Source organism: Macaca nemestrina, chromosome 8 (assembly GCF_043159975.1).
Source record: "Macaca nemestrina isolate mMacNem1 chromosome 8, mMacNem.hap1, whole genome shotgun sequence".
In the NCBI taxonomy this organism is placed as follows: Eukaryota; Metazoa; Chordata; class Mammalia; order Primates; family Cercopithecidae; genus Macaca; species Macaca nemestrina.
This window is the reverse complement of record NC_092132.1, coordinates 126,781,623-126,798,128: the sequence shown is the minus strand read 5'-3', so window position 1 is coordinate 126,798,128 and position 16,506 is coordinate 126,781,623. Positions and strand designations below refer to the sequence as shown.

Here is a 16,506-nt window from a genome sequence, read left to right as displayed (position 1 = left end):
AGGTGCCCCCGGCCCTCCAGGACCAAGAGGACTCAAAGGAGATATGGGCGTGAAAGGGCCTGTTGGCGGCAGAGGCCCAAAAGGAGACCCCGGCAGCTTGGGCCCCCCGGGATCCCAGGGTCCTCAGGGGCAACCTGGAGAAGCCGGGCCTGTGGGAGAGAGGGGCCCTGTTGGCCCTCGAGGGTTCCCAGGCCTCAAAGGCTCAAAGGGCAGCTTTGGAACAGGAGGGCCAAGAGGACAGCCAGGCCCAAAAGGGGACATAGGGCCCCCAGGGCCAGAAGGGCCCCCAGGGTCTCCAGGGCCCTCAGGGCCTCAGGGAAAACCGGGGATCGCAGGGAAGACAGGCTCACCAGGCCAGCGGGGAGCCATGGGGCCTAAGGGTGAACCAGGGATCCAGGGTCCCCCTGGTCTCCCCGGGCCTCCAGGCCCACCAGGAAGCCAGAGCTTCTACTGAGGAGGGCTGGGGCGGAGACACTGTCACACAGAATGCCGGAGGGGCACAGAGCAGATCCAGGCCCCAGAAAGGCTCACCTACAGACAGTTGTGGTCCTCTGATTCCAACGAGGGGGTTCCCCAGGGCTGACCCTGCAGCTTTGGGCTCCCCCTTAGTAACTGTACCATAGGAAAGCAGCCCCTACTCACACATTCATGCACACATGCACACAAACGCATGCACACACACGCATGCACACATACACACACGCATGCACACATACACACATACACATGCATGCACACATGCACACATGCACACAAACGCATGCACACACACACGCACACATACACACACGCATGCACACATACACACATACACATGCATGCACACGCACACATGCAGAACATCCAGGCACACACGCATGCACGCATACACATGCATGCACACACACATGCACACATAAGCACACGTGCACAGTACACATGCAGGCACACATGCACACATATGTGTACAGGCACACATGCACACACACACACATATGCGCATGCACAAACACACATATACACATGCACATACACAGATTTTTCTGCTGGCCAGGTGGGCCAACTGGGTTTCCCTGGCTGGGCAGGAGGAGAGGGCAGAGGAAGACCCCCCTCTCCTGTGACTGAGCCTGCCAGGGAGGCAGCTACCTCGGGAGGAAGATCTCACATCTGTCTCTGGGCACCCATGCTGACCAGCAGTTTCCCAGGGCTCCCCGGGGTTAAAAAGCCCCAAGGAAACCTTTGCGGGTGGGCGTTACTGCCAAAACTCCAGAGGCAAAGTGGACCTGGCAACCCCAGACCCTCCCCACAAGCAAGGGAACAGCATACCCGGGAGCTGTCCCTGTCTGTCACAGCACAGTGGGGCCACGAGGCTGACATTCTCTGGCCTTGCACACAGCGCCCCCTGAGAAGTTCAACATTTATTTCTTTACATGTCCAGAAAATTCCTCAGTTCATCCTTGCCTCTGCCCTTCAGGAGCAGCCTGGAAGGAATCCAAGCAGGAGTTTCATCTGTACGGGGGCACTCTGTAGGCCCTGAAACACTGGGCCTGAGTGGAGATGGGAGACAGAGGCAGGCCAGAAGGTTCTCTCTGCACAGCTGCCTCTTGCTGTCCCTGAGGCTGGCCTGCCCCATTCCCCAGGGGAGTTCCTCTGGAGTGGTGGGGAGGAACAAGCTGCAGAAGGGCCAACCCCTTGCAACAGGGCAGCTCTCACCTTCTGCACCCAGCTCTCCTGATCACAGCTGCATGCCGACATTGTCCCACCAGGACCCACAATGGCCCGAGCCCTCTTTTCATGGGCAGCCAGCTGGGCTAGGAGTGGGAAGGGCCTGGACACCCACAGAGGCCCCCCGTGTCATCACTCCTTGGCACCCACCAACTTCCGGCACACACTGGCAGAGCGGGGCGCTGGGAAGTCACCCCGCAGGGTGGAGGTCTCCTGTTGGCTGCACTTGCTCTAAAGCTGCTTTGCCTTTATGTTCAAACAGATTCAGACCCCCTGTCCCACCCAGGGTGAGGGCATAGAGTTTCTCCTTCCCAACACAGACCCAGAGAACAGCCCTTCCCTGCCCAAAAGCCTTTCTGCACCTTCCTGACTGTCCTGGATGTGCAACTGGTTTGCACCACACACCCCATGGCCATGTAACTCTCCTGTCCACATATGATAATACCATGCTGCATAGTATTACTGACTCAGTAAACAGCTATTTCCAGGAGTGAGGTGTCTTTGAGTCCTTTCTGCCTGACTTGGGGGCATGATGCCTTCAGGGCTGCACTCCAGGTGAGCCTCTGAAGGAGAACCAGTGACAAGGGTCCCCCAGAAATTCGATCTCACTGTGGAGTTGGGTCTAACCTCGTTTTAGAAACACTGAGTTCGGCCAGGGACCAAGAGCGTCTGAGGGAATTACCTGGAGCGAGCAGGAACAGAGCGGGAAATGGTAAGCCCCGTGCATCTTGCAGCTTGGCCCTGGAGCTCTTTGGTTAAAACAAGATTAGAAAACAGGGCAGGCCTGGACATGTGAGTGACACCTCCTGCTTCTGGCTTTTGTCTCCAAGACAAGGAGATAGAACAGGAAAGGAGGCAGAGACCAGGCCAGACCTGCCCCAAGGGGCCTGGCTTGGCAGGGTCTGCGGATTACGGAAGAGGACAGCTGGATCCTCTGTGAGTCGGCACAGCAGCTTCACTTACTGGCAAGACAGATGTGACCTAGTGCAAGCCTGGGGCCCTGTTTTTTGTTTTTGGGGTTTTTTGTTTGTTTGTTTGTTTTTTGGTGGGTTGGTGCTTAGTTGAGGAAGTGAGCAAAAGGGCATGGGAGTGAGGATGGGGCCAAACATAGCTGCCTCACATGGACCTCACCGCTTCCTCTGTAGTGTGTAGCATGAGGTCCCTCCTCCCTACTGACACCTGAGATGTCCGCAGCACCTGACAATATTCAACACACCATAAACGTCAGCCATTGTCACGGTGGTCCTTATTATATGGGTGAAGAGCCTCCTGGGCCACGGTGGGTGTGCTCCGTGCTCCTCTGCAGGTGAGTGGCCAGCACACCAGCCCCTGCAAGTCTCATTTCACACTCCCTGAACTGTGAGAGCTGGGAGGGATCGGGGGCGGGGGGGTCTGAGGCTCAAGTCTTACTTCTCATGGGACAAACCAAGGACTGAGAGCAGTGGAGGGGTTTGCTACACATCTGAGGCTGGAACTCTGGTCTGGTGTCTCTGGCTAGTGGTAGATCCAGTTCTCAGGCTACTTTCCTATTGGTGAGGGTCCTCAGGAGGCCTCTTACCACATATTTCTTGGGAAGTGTTCCTGCCCCAGTGAAGTCTGAACCCACATTGAGTGGTAATAGCCAGTAGAATTTCAGTCCCCAGATTAGAAGCCGAGCCTTCACCATTGGGATGATTTTAATCCCCACCAGACTTGCAAAGCCCTGAAGTCACTCCTGGGCCCCCCTTTTTTTTTTTTTTTGAGATGGAGTCTTGTTGTGTCATCAGGCTGGAGTGCAGTGGCGTGATCTTGGCTCTCTGCCTCCTGGGTTCAAGCGATTCTCCTGCCTCAGCCTCCTGAGTAGCTGAGACTACAGGCATGTGCCACTATGCCCAGCTAATTTTTGTGTTTTTAGTAGAGACAGGGTTTCACCGTGTTGGCCAGGATGGTCTTGATCTCTTGACCTCATGATCCACCCACCTCGGCCTCCTAAAGTACTGGGATTACAGGAGTGAGCCACCGCGCCAGGCTGCCTGGGCTCCTTCTAAGGAGAGCAGGAGCTTTTTGGAAACCACAGACCTGGCCCATGTCCTTTGAGTGCCTCTAAAAACCCCAGGTCGGCTCACTCATTTCACCCCGGCGACCTCACTACCTCTCCAACCCAGGCAGGACAAGGGGGCTGGGCAAGCCTTCTGCCCTCCCTCCAACTCGTCCCTAGCCAGGGCTGAACTGACAACTTCTGCTGCGCCAGCCCTGGATACACCTGTCAAAACAGAGCCACGGGAGAGGAGAGCAGAGAGCTGAAAAACATGGTCTGACCACAGCGAACTTTCCAGCAGGGCTGGGCTAGGCTGGGCTGGCAAGCCTTGACTTGTGGGTGGTGTGCTGAGTAGCCTGGCTGGGGATTGTTTGACCTGCAGGCGCACAGGCCCTTTGTTTTGCTTGCTTTCTCCTGTCTTGCCCTTTTGTTTTCTTTTGAACACTTCCAAGTGCAAGACTCTGTACTTGGTGTGGCAGGTGGTATACACAGACTGGTGCAGTGCAAGCAGGCAGGAGTCCCTCAAAATGTAGATTGCCGGGCTGGGTGTGATGGCTCATGCCTATAATCCCAGGACTTTGCGAGGCCGTGGCGGGTGGATCACTTGAGGTCAGGAGTTCAAGACCAGCCTGGCCAACATGGTGAAACCCCATCTCTACTAAAAATACAAAAATTAGCTGGGCAGGGTGGTGTGCACCTGTAATCCCAGCTACTCAGGAGGCTAAGGCAGGAGAATTGCTTGAACCCGGGAAGCAGAGGTTGCAGTAAGCTGAGATTGTACCACTGTACTCCAGCCTGGGCAACACAGTGAGATGCCATCTCTAAATAAATGAATAAATAAATAAATGTAGATTGTGGGCCTCCACCCCAGAAACTCTGATTCAGAATCAGGGATGCAGTGGGATGGGAGGAATAGGGCGGTACGGGGTGTGGGGAGGTTGGGGCAGAACGTTTATTTCACCCAGTTTCCCACGGATTCTGATGCCCCATATAAAACTTGAGAGCCACAGGTGCAGGAGATATAGAAAAATACTGTTTTTTTGATTTATGTATATAATCTCAATTAATCTTCACAAGCAAAGTGTGTTTGCATTTTATAGATCGGAAAACAAGGCTCAGAAAAGCTAACTCATTCACTCAAGGCCACATAGATGTTAAGTGGTTTTGAACCCAGGATTTTTAGAAGCCGCTCTACTGAGCCACTTCTTACAGAAAGATGGGATTGGAAATTAGATGAGACCTGTGTTTGCATCTGAGATTGCTGAGATCCACAGAATCAACTTGCTGAAGGTCCCAGAGCTAGCCAGTGACAAAGCTGTGACAAGGTTTCACACTGAGGGCTGCTGGGTTTCCCTGTTCCAGCTGCCCTAACACTACCAGTGAGAGCAGTGCAGGAGATGGCAGCAGGAGCGTGTTTCTGGCTGGGAGAGTTGGCAGCTTCTCAAAGGAAGCCAGGTGCTGACCTCAGCCAGGCCCCCTGACTTCCCTAAGGCCTTTTCCCTAAGCCAAAGGTCTCCAACATAGGTGTCCAATGAAATCCCCTAAAGTGAGAAACAAACTATTAAATATTAGAACATCTCAAGGTGTTTCATCTATTCTAAGTCACACTTTGTTTTCACATAATCGGATATGATATAAAGCCAGCCATAAAGCCCAGGATGACCAAGAATATAATTTGAGAATGAATTTGTTTACTATCCTTAATGGTAAGCATCATCTTAAGTGCATATTATGCCTCGAGACACTAGCCAATTATGATACCTGAAAATAATCTATAAATAAATAAATGTACCTATATTAGGAAGATGATTTAAATTTCTATTTTACTAATGGGGGATGTGATTAAAATATTTGGACACCACTGCTCAAACCCAACTCTGTTGCTTCCAACACTCTGCCTTTTGATAAAACAGAGCTCCCCATAGGAAAACGGAGAAAGGGAATATCCACATGATTTTACCCAGATGTGTAATATGATGGTTTCTTCTTCTTCTGAACCGCCAGACAAGCTTGTTCCCCAAGTTTACAACTTGGGATTTGCTTGTTCCCCATCATCCATCATCGTCATTATTTCAGCTTCACAGGCTTCCCTTCTTCCAGACGTAGATACATTTAAAACCTTAATAGGCAGTGTGCGGATCCCACTGAATTCCTTCACTCATTCAACAAATAGCTATTGAGTTGTAACTAGCTGCCCCATACTGTACTACCTACAGAAAAGGCTAGTTCCAGATTCACCTTAGCTTCCTGTTCGGGGCCACTTTCCAAACTACCACACAGAGAAGTGGAACCCAAACAGAGCTATGGTCTCATGGGAAGAAGAAACGGTGCCTGCAGTTTGGGGCTGCCAAGGCAGCTGGAATTGGATGGGGTACTGTGCTGTGCACAGAAGGAGCTCAGATATCTGCACAGACTTCCCCTTGAGTGATGTATCAGCTCAAATCTGTGGGGCAAAAATCTGTGAGCTGACTAGAGATGCTGACGGGTATACAGCAGTGGGGAATTGTGGAGGTCTGACCAGCTAGGCCTTACTAAACAGCACCATGCATTCAGTTGAGACACCAGAAAATCCATAGCTTAAAAGTAAAACCACTGTAGTTCTAGAGTAAGAGCTATTCTAGGCTACAGTAACAAAGACAAAAAACAGCATCTCTCTCTCAATAACTGATAGAATAAATAAACAGAAAATCAGTAAGGATATAGAAGACATAACTGTCGGCCAATCTGACCTAATAATATGGGAAAAATACTGCACCAGCTGTGGGTGAAGATCATTCTTTCAAGGGCAGATAAAATATTTACCAAGTTAGAACATGATGTGAGTCATGAAACAAGCCTCAACAAATGTAAAAGAATTCAGATCATGGAGAGTATGTTTTATGACCACGTGGCATTTAATTAGAAATAAGCACAGAAAGATACTACTGTTTTCAAATAATTGGAAATGAAATAGCACACTTCTAGTTGCTCATGAGTCAAATAAAAAAATCACAAGTGAAATTAGAAAATATTTTGAACTTCATGAAAATGAAGACATAACATATGAAATTTCTGTGATACAGCTAAAGTAGAATATGGAGGGAAAATTATGACATTAAACATTTGTATTAGAAAACAAGAAAGTTCTCAAATCAATGACCTAAACTTTAACCTTAAAGTTTAATACAAGAAGGACAAATTAAACCCAAAATAAACAGAAGAAAAGATATAATAAAGATAAGAATTTAAAGAAAAAGCAAATAGAAAAATATAGAGAAAAACTCATGAAACCAAATACTGATTCATTGGGATCAACAAATGAATAAGTCTTTAGTCAGACTAATCAGAAATAAAAGAGGAAAGACAGAGATTATCAAGAGTGAGACCATCACCACAAATCCTAGATATTAAAAGGATAGTAACAGAATATTATGAACAACTTTATGTCAATAAAGTTGACAACTTACATGCAAATGGACAAAGTTCTTAAAGAACACAAACTACCACAGCTCACTCAAGAAGAAATAATGTGGATAGCGCCATTGCTATTAATATAACTACGAAATAAATGAACTTTATAGGTAAAAGCCTTCCCACAAAACAACTCCACACCCAAATAGGCTCACTGATGAATTCTGCCAAACATTTAAGGAACAAATAATACAAATTCTACACAAAGTCTTCCAGAAAATAGAAGAGGAGGAAACACTTCCAAACTTCTTCTGAGTCTAGCATTGCCCTAATAGCAAAACCTGATACAAATTGCAATAAAATAAAGCCATTATAAGAAAAGGAAATTATAAACCAATATCCTTCATAAATATAGAAGTAAAAGCTTTAAACAAAATTTTAGCCAATCAAATGCAGCAATACTTAAGATGGATAATATATCGTAAGCGGGATTTATCTCAGGATAAGCCTTGTAGTTGTTTTAATGCCCAAAAATCAATGTAGGCCGGATGTGGCGGCTCACACCTGTAATCCCAGCACTTTGGGAGGCTGAGGCAGGCAGATCGCCTGAGCTCAGGAGTTCGAGACCACCCTGGGCAACATGGTGAAACCCCGTCTCTACTAAAATACAAAAAATTAGCAGGTGTGGTGGCTCACAGCTATAGTTCCAGCTACTTGGGAGGCTGAGGCATGAGAATCACTTGAGCCCAGGAGGCAGAGATTGCAGTAAGCTGAGATCGTACCACTGCACTCCAGCTTGGGCTACAGAGTGAGACTCTATCTCAAAAAATAAATAAATAAAAATGTAATTCATCACATTAGTAAAAATAAACTAATACAATCATCTCTGTATATACAGAAAAAGCATTTGAAAAAAAATTCAAAATTTATTTACATGAAAGAAAAAACTCACAGAGAAACAAGAATAGGATGAACTTTTCTGATGAAGGGCATCCCCCAAAACTGTTATAGTTAATATTATACTTAATGGTGAAAGACTTAATGTTTTTCCCTAAGATCAGAAAGGAGGTAACATGTATGCTTCTACCACTTTTATTTAACCATGCTTTGGTGATCCTAACCATTGCAATAAAGAAAGTAAAAGAAAAAAGGAAGGTATCTAGATAGAAAATGAAGAAAGAAATCGAACTATCTTTGAAGACAGCTTGATTATCTGTGTAAAAATTCCCCAAAACTTACTAAAAAAGCTACTAGCAGTAATGAGTGAGTAAGCAAGGCTGCAGAACACAAGGTCAATATACAAATATTAATTTCCATATACTAGCAAGGCAGAATTTGAAATTGAAATTAAAAAGCAATAACACAATGGTATAAAAAATGTGGAATGGTAATAAATTTGAAAAAGATGTATAACTTCAAATTTAGAAGACTGACAATTATAAAACTATTACTATAAGATTTTAGGGAAGATCCAAATAAATGTAGATATATACCGTGTTTATGAACCAAAGACTCAAGATTGTTACAATCTGAATTTTCTCCATATCAATATATATATATATTCAATGTAACTCTAAGAAAAATTCCATCCAGATTTTTTTTTGTAGAAATTGATTAGCTGATTCTAAAGTTTGTTTGGAAATGCGAAGGACCTAGGAGAGCCAAAACAATTCTTTAAAAGACGAACCAACTTGGAAGACTAACACTACCCAATTTCAAGACTTCTTATAAAGCTGTAATAATCAAGACAGTGTACTGTTATTACAGAGAGATACTTATAGGACAATGAAACAGATTGGAGAATTTAGAAATGGATCTGCATACATATTGTCAATCAGTTTTCAACAAGGGTTCCAAAGTAATTTGATGGGGAAAGGATAATCTTCACAACAAATGGTGCTGGAACAACTGTATAGAAATGATATGAACCTTGATTCTTACCTCACAACATACATAAAATTAACTAAAAATGGATACACCTAAATGTAAAAGGCAACACCATAAAAATTCTAAAATAAACAACAGAAAAAAACCTATTCAGTTAGGCAAATATTTCTTAAATATGACATGGAAAGCACAAAGATGGACTATAAAAGATTTTTATATAGGTAAAAGCTGAGCAAGTTCATCAACAGTAGACCTGCACACACACAGACAATAAAAAGAAGTGCTAAGGGAAGATCTTCAGGCTGAAAGGAAATAGGGAATTATATCGGTTAGAAAGTTGGGTTCTGCACCCCCTTCCCCCATGAAAGATGCCAGAAATGGTAAGTATATGAATATAAAATACTTTTTCTTTCCTCATTAGTGTAGTGGTGAAAATAAAGACACTTTTTTATTTCTTAATTTCTCTAAAACATGTGTTGTTAAAGGGAGAATCATCATTGTGGGGTTTATGACATATGAAGGTAAAATGAGCAGTAACAGTAGCACAATGAAAGGGAAGTGGATAAGTGGAATATCTTGTATCATATTCACTTCTGATAAGTCAAAAATATTAATGCAAGGTAGGCTATGATAAATTAAGAATGTATATTATAGTTTTTAGAGCAACCCTGTATCAACAACAACAACAAAATTTACCCTCTCAGGAAATGATAGGTCAAATAGACTAAAAAAAACTATTAGATTTGAAAAGATATGATTTAGGTTAACTATGTTAACATTATTGACATTTACAGAACACAATAACCAACAACTCCAGAACATACATTATTTTCAAGGGCACATCAGATATTAACCAAAATAGACCATATGCTGAGCCATAATGTAAGTCTCAATGCATTTCAAAAAGACTTAAATTGCACAGATAATACTCTCTCCACACGGAAATAAATTAGAAATCAGTAAATGAGAGATACATGTAAAATCCACAAGTACTTGTTACAGCAGCACATAGACTAATACTGGAATGATGCAGAGATTAGCCTGACCCTTATACAAGGATGACATGCAAACTCATGAAGTCTCCCTTTTTTTTTTAATCCACAAGTTCTTAGCAATTAAAAATAAAAACCTCTAAATAACCATAGATCAGAAAGAAAAAATATCACAGAGAAAATTAGAAAATATTTTGAACTGGATAGTATTGCAAACATAACATACCAAAATATGTTGGATGCAGATAAAGCAATGCTTAGGAAATTTAGAGTTTTAAATGAGTAAGAAGAAAATAAAGATTTAAAACTTACTGATATGTCTTTCCACTTTAATAAGATAGAAAGAGAAAAGAAATTTAAACCCAAAATAAATTGAAGGTAGAAAACAATATTAAAGCCAGAATCAATAAAACAGAAAAAAGAAAATAAGGGAAACCAACACGATCAAAAGTTACTTCTTTGAAAAGATAAATAAAATTAAGAAACCCCTAGATAAACTGATCAAGACAAAAAGGGAAGAAATAACAATATTAGTAATGAAAAAGGGAATATCACTATAGAATCAACAGACAGTGAAGGATAACAAAGAAACATTTTGAACAAGGTTATATCATCAAACTCAATAACCTAGATGAGATGGGCAAATTCTTTGAAAGACAAAAATTACAGAAACTAATACAAAAAGAAAAACTCCATTAATATTTAAAAAATTGAATTCGTAGTTTAAAACTTTTTCCTAAAGAAAACTCCAGGCCAGGCGCGGTGGCTCACGCCTGTAATCCCAGCACTTTGGGAGGCCGAGGCGGGCGGATCACAAGGTCAGGACATCAAGACCATCCTGGCTAACACAGTGAAACCCCGTCTCTACTAAAGAATACAAAAAATTAGCCGGGCGTAGTGGCGAGCGCCTATAGTCCCAGCTGCTCGGGAGGCTGAGGCAGGAGAATGGCGTGAACCCAGGAGGTGGAGGTTGCAGTGAGCCGAGATTGTGCCACTGCACCCCAGCCTGGGCGACAGACCAAGACTCCATCTCAAAAAAAAAAAAAAAAAAAAAGAAAACTCCAAGTCCAATTGGTTTTATTACTGATTTATTTCAAACATTTAAGAAATAAATAATGCCAACAGTAAACAAACTCTTTCAAAAGAGTATGAAACCAGTAAGGTACAAGAAAATAAAATCATAGACAAATAATTCTCAGGATTATAAATGCAAAAATTCTTAACAAATTGAATTAGCAGCCACCAAATCAAATTTAGTCATCATAAAAAAGATAATGTACCATGGCTAAGTGGGGCTTACCACAAGAATGCTAGGTTAGTTTAACATTTTGAAAATCAATCAATATAGTTTATCATATGTACAGCGTTAAGGAGAAAAATAATTTTATCATCTCAATAACTACAGAAAAAATAATGGTTAAAATTTAATATTTTATAATTAAAACTCTCAGCAACCTAGGAATCAAAGGAAACTTTAAACTTAGACAAAGCCCTTTTAAAAATCCTTTAATTAACATCACACTTAAAGGTGAAAGACCAAATGCTTTCTCTCCAAAATCAAGAACAAAGCAAGAGTATTGACTCTCACCACTTACAGCCAGCATTGTACTGGAGGCCCTATCCTGTGAAATAAGGCAAGTAAAGTAAAGATAACTTATAAATATTGGAAAAGAAGAAGTAAAATTTTCTCTACTTACAAATAAAGAAATTCCTGAGGAACTTAACAAAAAAACTCACTGTTAATAAAATATAAACTTTGATCAAAGCCTACAAGGTCAATATATAACAGTTAATTGTATATATACTAGCTAAAAAAAAAATTTAAAAATTAAATTCAAGAACTGTCACTTACATGATCAGCAAAGAACATAAAATACTTGGTAACAAATTTGACAAAATTTGTTTAATATCTCTACATATGGACTGGGTGCAGTGGCTCACTCCCATAATCCCAAAATTTTGGAAAGCTGAGGCAGGAGGCTCACTTGAGGCCAGGAGTTTACAACCTGCCTGACAACATAGCGAGACTTCATCTCTTAAAAAAAAAAAAAAGAAAAAATAGCCAGGTGTGGTGGCATGCACCTGTAGCCCCAGCTATTCTGGAGGCTGAGACAAGAGGACTGCTTGAGCCAGAATGTCAAGGCTCCAGTAAGCCAAAATCATGCCACTTCATTCCAGCCTGGACAACAGGCTGAGATCCTGTCTTAAAAAATAAAATAAACAAATCTCTACATATAAACTTGAAAAGCATTGCTGAAAGAAATTTTTAAAAGCCAGACCAAATGGAGAGATATACCATGTTCATGGATGATATATCTCTATACCCAAATTGATCTATAGTCAATGTAATCCCAAACAAAATTCCAGCATGTGTTGTTTTGATTTTTGTTTTTTTGGTAGAAATTGAGAAGCTGATGATAAAATGTACATGAAAATGCAAAGGACATATAATAGTAACAGCAAAATAAAACAAAAATATCTTGAAAAAAAGAACCAATTTGGAGGACTTACATTGCTGGTTACTATAAAGATATTATAATCAAGACAGTGTGGTATTGATGTCAAGATAGGCAGATAGTCAAATGGAACAGAACAGAGTCAGAAATGAATTTAATAATAAATAGTCAATTACATTTTTACAAAGGCACCAGAAGAAATGAATGGAGAAAAAATTCTTAAAAAATGGTGCTGGAACAATTGGATATCCATATGGGAAAAAATGCATCTTGATGTTTACCTCATCACATACACAAAAATTAATTTGAGGTGGATCACGACCTAAATATAAAAGTTAAAACTACAGAGTCTCTAGATAAAGGAAAATACTATCATGAACTTGGAATGACAAAGATTTCTTAGCTAAAACAAGAAAAGCCTTAACCATAAAAAATTGATAAGTTGTATTTTATCAAAATTAAAATCTGCTTATTAATAGGTCTATTTAAGTAAATGATAAGGAATGTTACACGTTAGGAGAATATATTTGACAAATAATTTATAAATACAATATGTAAATATCTCTTGCATCTCAATAAGAAGAAGATAGTCCACATAAACAGGTGAAAGGTTTAAACAGATACTTCGCAGAAGGATACGTAGCATGTGTAAGGATGGTCAACATTAACACCTATCGGCCGGGCGCCATGGCTCAAGCCTGTAATCCCAGCACTTTGGGAGGCCGAGATGGGCAGATCACAAGGTCAGGAGATCGAGACCACCCTGGCTAACACGGTGAAACCTCGTCTCTACTAAAAAATACAAAAAGCTAGCCGGGCGTGGTGGCGGGCGCCTGTAGTCCCAGCTACTCGGGAGGCTGAGGCAGGAGAATGGCGTGAACCCGGGAGGCGGAGCTTGCAGTGAGCCGAGATGGCGCCACTGCACTCCAGCCTGGGCGACAGAGCGAGACTCCGTCTCAAAAAAAAAAAAAAAAAAATTAACGCCTATCAAGTGATCAAGGAAATGCAAATTAAAACCACTACACTCATAATAGAAGAGTTAAAATTAAGAAAACCATACCAAGTGTTGGCAAGGATGTAACTCTCATACACTGTTATAGGGAATGTAAAATTATGTAACCACTTTGTTTTTTTCCTTTGGTTTTCCTCTTCCCTTCTTTTCACAGGTATTGATAGATAACCACTTTGAAAAACAGTCTGATCGTCTCTTGAAAAGTTAAACAAACACCTTCATATAGTCTAGCCATTCTACTCCTAGGAATTTACACAAGAGAAATAAAAACGTAGATCCAAAAAATTATTGTACAAGAATATTCATAGATTTGTTTATAATTAGCCAGAAATGAAAAAAAAACAAATGTCGATCATCAGAAGAATGGATAAACAAGTTGTGGCACACCCACAGTCAAAAGGAATAAATAACATTAGACTCAAAAATATGGATGAATCTCAAAAAAAAATTGTGCCAAGAGAAGCCATACAAAAAAAGGGTACAACATGTGTAATTCCATTTATGTAAAATTCTAGAACAGGCAAAACCAAAATAGAGTGGTAGAAATGAGATTGTAACCTGGGGCAGAAGTGGGTGTAATTGACTGTAAAGAAGCATAAGGAAATCTTCTGAGGTGAGAGAAATGTTTTATATCTTGATTAGGGTGGTGGTTACACACACAGGTGTGTGCATTTGTCAAGACTTGCCAAATTATGCCCAACAATATGTGTGTCTTTTTTGTATGTAAACTATACATTATAAAATCATAAAACTGATTTAAAAACAACTAGAATATAATATTTTACTCACTAGAATAATTAAAATTAAAGATATAAAATGTCAAATATTAGGATTTTCCTGGTAGGAGTATGAAATGGTAGAACTTCTTTGGAAAACTGTTTGGCTTCTTATGAAGGTAAACACCCATCTACCAGATGACTCAGCATTTCCACTTCTAAGTATTTGCCCAAGAGAAAGAAAAACATAGTCTACAAAAACACTTGTACAAAAACACTCATACCAACTTCACTCGTATTTGCCCCAAACTGGAAACAGCCCATATATCCATCAACAGGAGAATGGGTAAGTAAATTGTGGTATTTTCATGAAATGTGACACTATGAAGAAAGAGGAGGAGGAGAACAAGGAAGAGGAGGAAGAAGAAGAAAAACAGGAAGGAGGAGAATGACAATAAAATATAAGCAACGACATGAAAAAAGCTCAAAAACAATGTAATGAAGAAAAGAACCTAGATGTAAAGAGAATCATATAGTATGATTCCATTTATGTTAAGTTTTATAAAAGGCAAAGCTATTCTGTGATGCTAAAAATAAAAATAGTCCTTGCTTCACGTCGTGCAGGGAAGAGAAAGAACTGATAGAAAAAGCATACATTTTTGCTGTCATGAAAATGGTCTCTATGTTAATAGATGTGTGATTTAGACAGGTATCTACATTTGGTAAAACTTATCAAACAACACACATGATCTGTGCATTTCACTGAATATAAAGTAAAACTCAACTTTTAAAAAAGTCATAAAAATAGAAATTAACTTCCTAATGCTCATGAGCCAAAAAAAGAAGCAATAAAAATTAGTTTAAATAAATATAGAAAACATTTTCAAACTATTTTATAACGAAAATAAGTACAGGAATGTGACTGAGGCAGCAACTGGAGAGAAAATTAATAACCTTGAACATCTATATTAGAAACAAAAGTCTGGGTACTGTGGCCCATGCCTGTAATCCCAGCACTCTGGAAGGCTAAGGCAGGAGGATCACTTGAGGCCAGAGTTCTAGACCAGCCTGTGCAACATAGGGAGATCCCATCTCTACAAAAAATAATAATAATTAGCTAGGCATGGCGGTACATACCCATAGTCCCAGCTACTTGGGAGGCTGAGGGAGGAGTTCAAGGTTACAGTGGGCTATGATTGTGCCACTGCACTCCAGCCTGGGCAACAGAGCAAGGCTGTGTCTTAAAAAAAAAAAAGTAAAATGAACTAAGTATTCAACTTAAGAAGTTTGGCTGGATGCAATGTCATCTATAGTCCCAGCTACTCAAGAGGTTGAAGCGGGAGGATCTGCTTGAGCCCAGGAATTTGAGGCTGTAGTGAGTTCTGATAGCATCTGTGAATAGTAACTACACCCCAGCCTGGGCAACATAGTGAGACCCTTCTCTAAAAAAAAAAAAATTAATTAATGTAAAGAAAAAAAGTTTAAAGAAGTGTACCAGAACACATACAAAGAAAGTAGAAAGGAAATAATAAAGGGTAGAAATCAGTGAAAAGGAAAGTTTAGAATGGAGAAGACGATGAAAACCAAAAGTTCCACACGCTCTTCTTTAGGAAACAACAACAAACCCTATGCAATATTGATCAAGAAAATGAAAAAATGCGTAAGTACAGAATATTAGCAATGGAAAAGGTGACATTAAAAGGAAATATTATGAAAATTTGATGCCAATAATTTTGAAAACTTAGATGAAACAAACTAATTCATAGGAAAACATAACTCACTGAAACTGACTTAAGAAGTAAAAAACCTGAATAGGTCTGAAACCATTCAAGAAATTGAATCAGTGGCTTTAAATATTCCCACAAGGAAAACACCAGGCCCACATAGTAAGACCTACAAGCAAATTCTACCAAAACACTCAAAGAAGTCAAAATTCCAATCCAACACAAACTCTTCCTGAGAACTGAAAAAACAGAGCTCATCCCCTAACTTAATTTATGAGGACAGAAAATCCTGTTATCCAAAGCGGAAAAGAAAATACCTAAATAGATGCAGAAAGGGCATTTAGTAAATTAAGCATCCATTTACAGTTTTTGAAAAGTCTTATCAAACTAGGAATAAAAGGGAACTTTTAGATCTAATAAATAGTATGTACCCAAAATGCCCACATCTTTCAGAAAGCTGAAGCAGTGGAAGTATTCCATTTAAAAGAACCAGACATGGCCAGGCACGGTGGCTCACGCCTGTAATCCCAGCACTTTGGGAGGCAGAGGCAGGTGGATCACGAGGTCAGGAGATCGAGACCATCCTGGCTAACATGGTGAAACCCTGT

General features: G+C 41.0%; 1 protein-coding gene, 1 long non-coding RNA gene and 1 other non-coding gene across 3 annotated transcripts in view; 2 read left to right on the top strand and 1 right to left on the bottom strand.

Moving 5' to 3' along the window:
• Nucleotides 1-2,194, top strand: part of LOC105482011 (scavenger receptor class A member 3) — a 38,210-nt gene extending 36,016 nt beyond the window's left edge. The window contains exon 6 of the mRNA XM_011741855.3: nt 3-2,194. Coding sequence (XP_011740157.1) covers nt 3-454 — 452 coding nt within the window. The 3' untranslated portion in view covers nt 455-2,194. The remainder of the gene's footprint in view (nt 1-2) is intronic.
• Nucleotides 2,195-4,797: 2,603 nt separating this feature from the next.
• LOC105482010 (uncharacterized) overlaps nt 4,798-16,506 on the bottom strand; it is a 29,284-nt gene continuing 17,575 nt past the window's right edge. Inside the window, exon 4 of the long non-coding RNA XR_987339.3 lies at nt 4,798-5,262. This is a non-coding gene — a long non-coding RNA (uncharacterized lncRNA). The remainder of the gene's footprint in view (nt 5,263-16,506) is intronic.
• Nucleotides 9,988-10,091, top strand: LOC112426715 (U6 spliceosomal RNA). Its single transcript, XR_003018122.2, has one exon. It is a non-coding gene; the product is annotated as a U6 spliceosomal RNA (small nuclear RNA).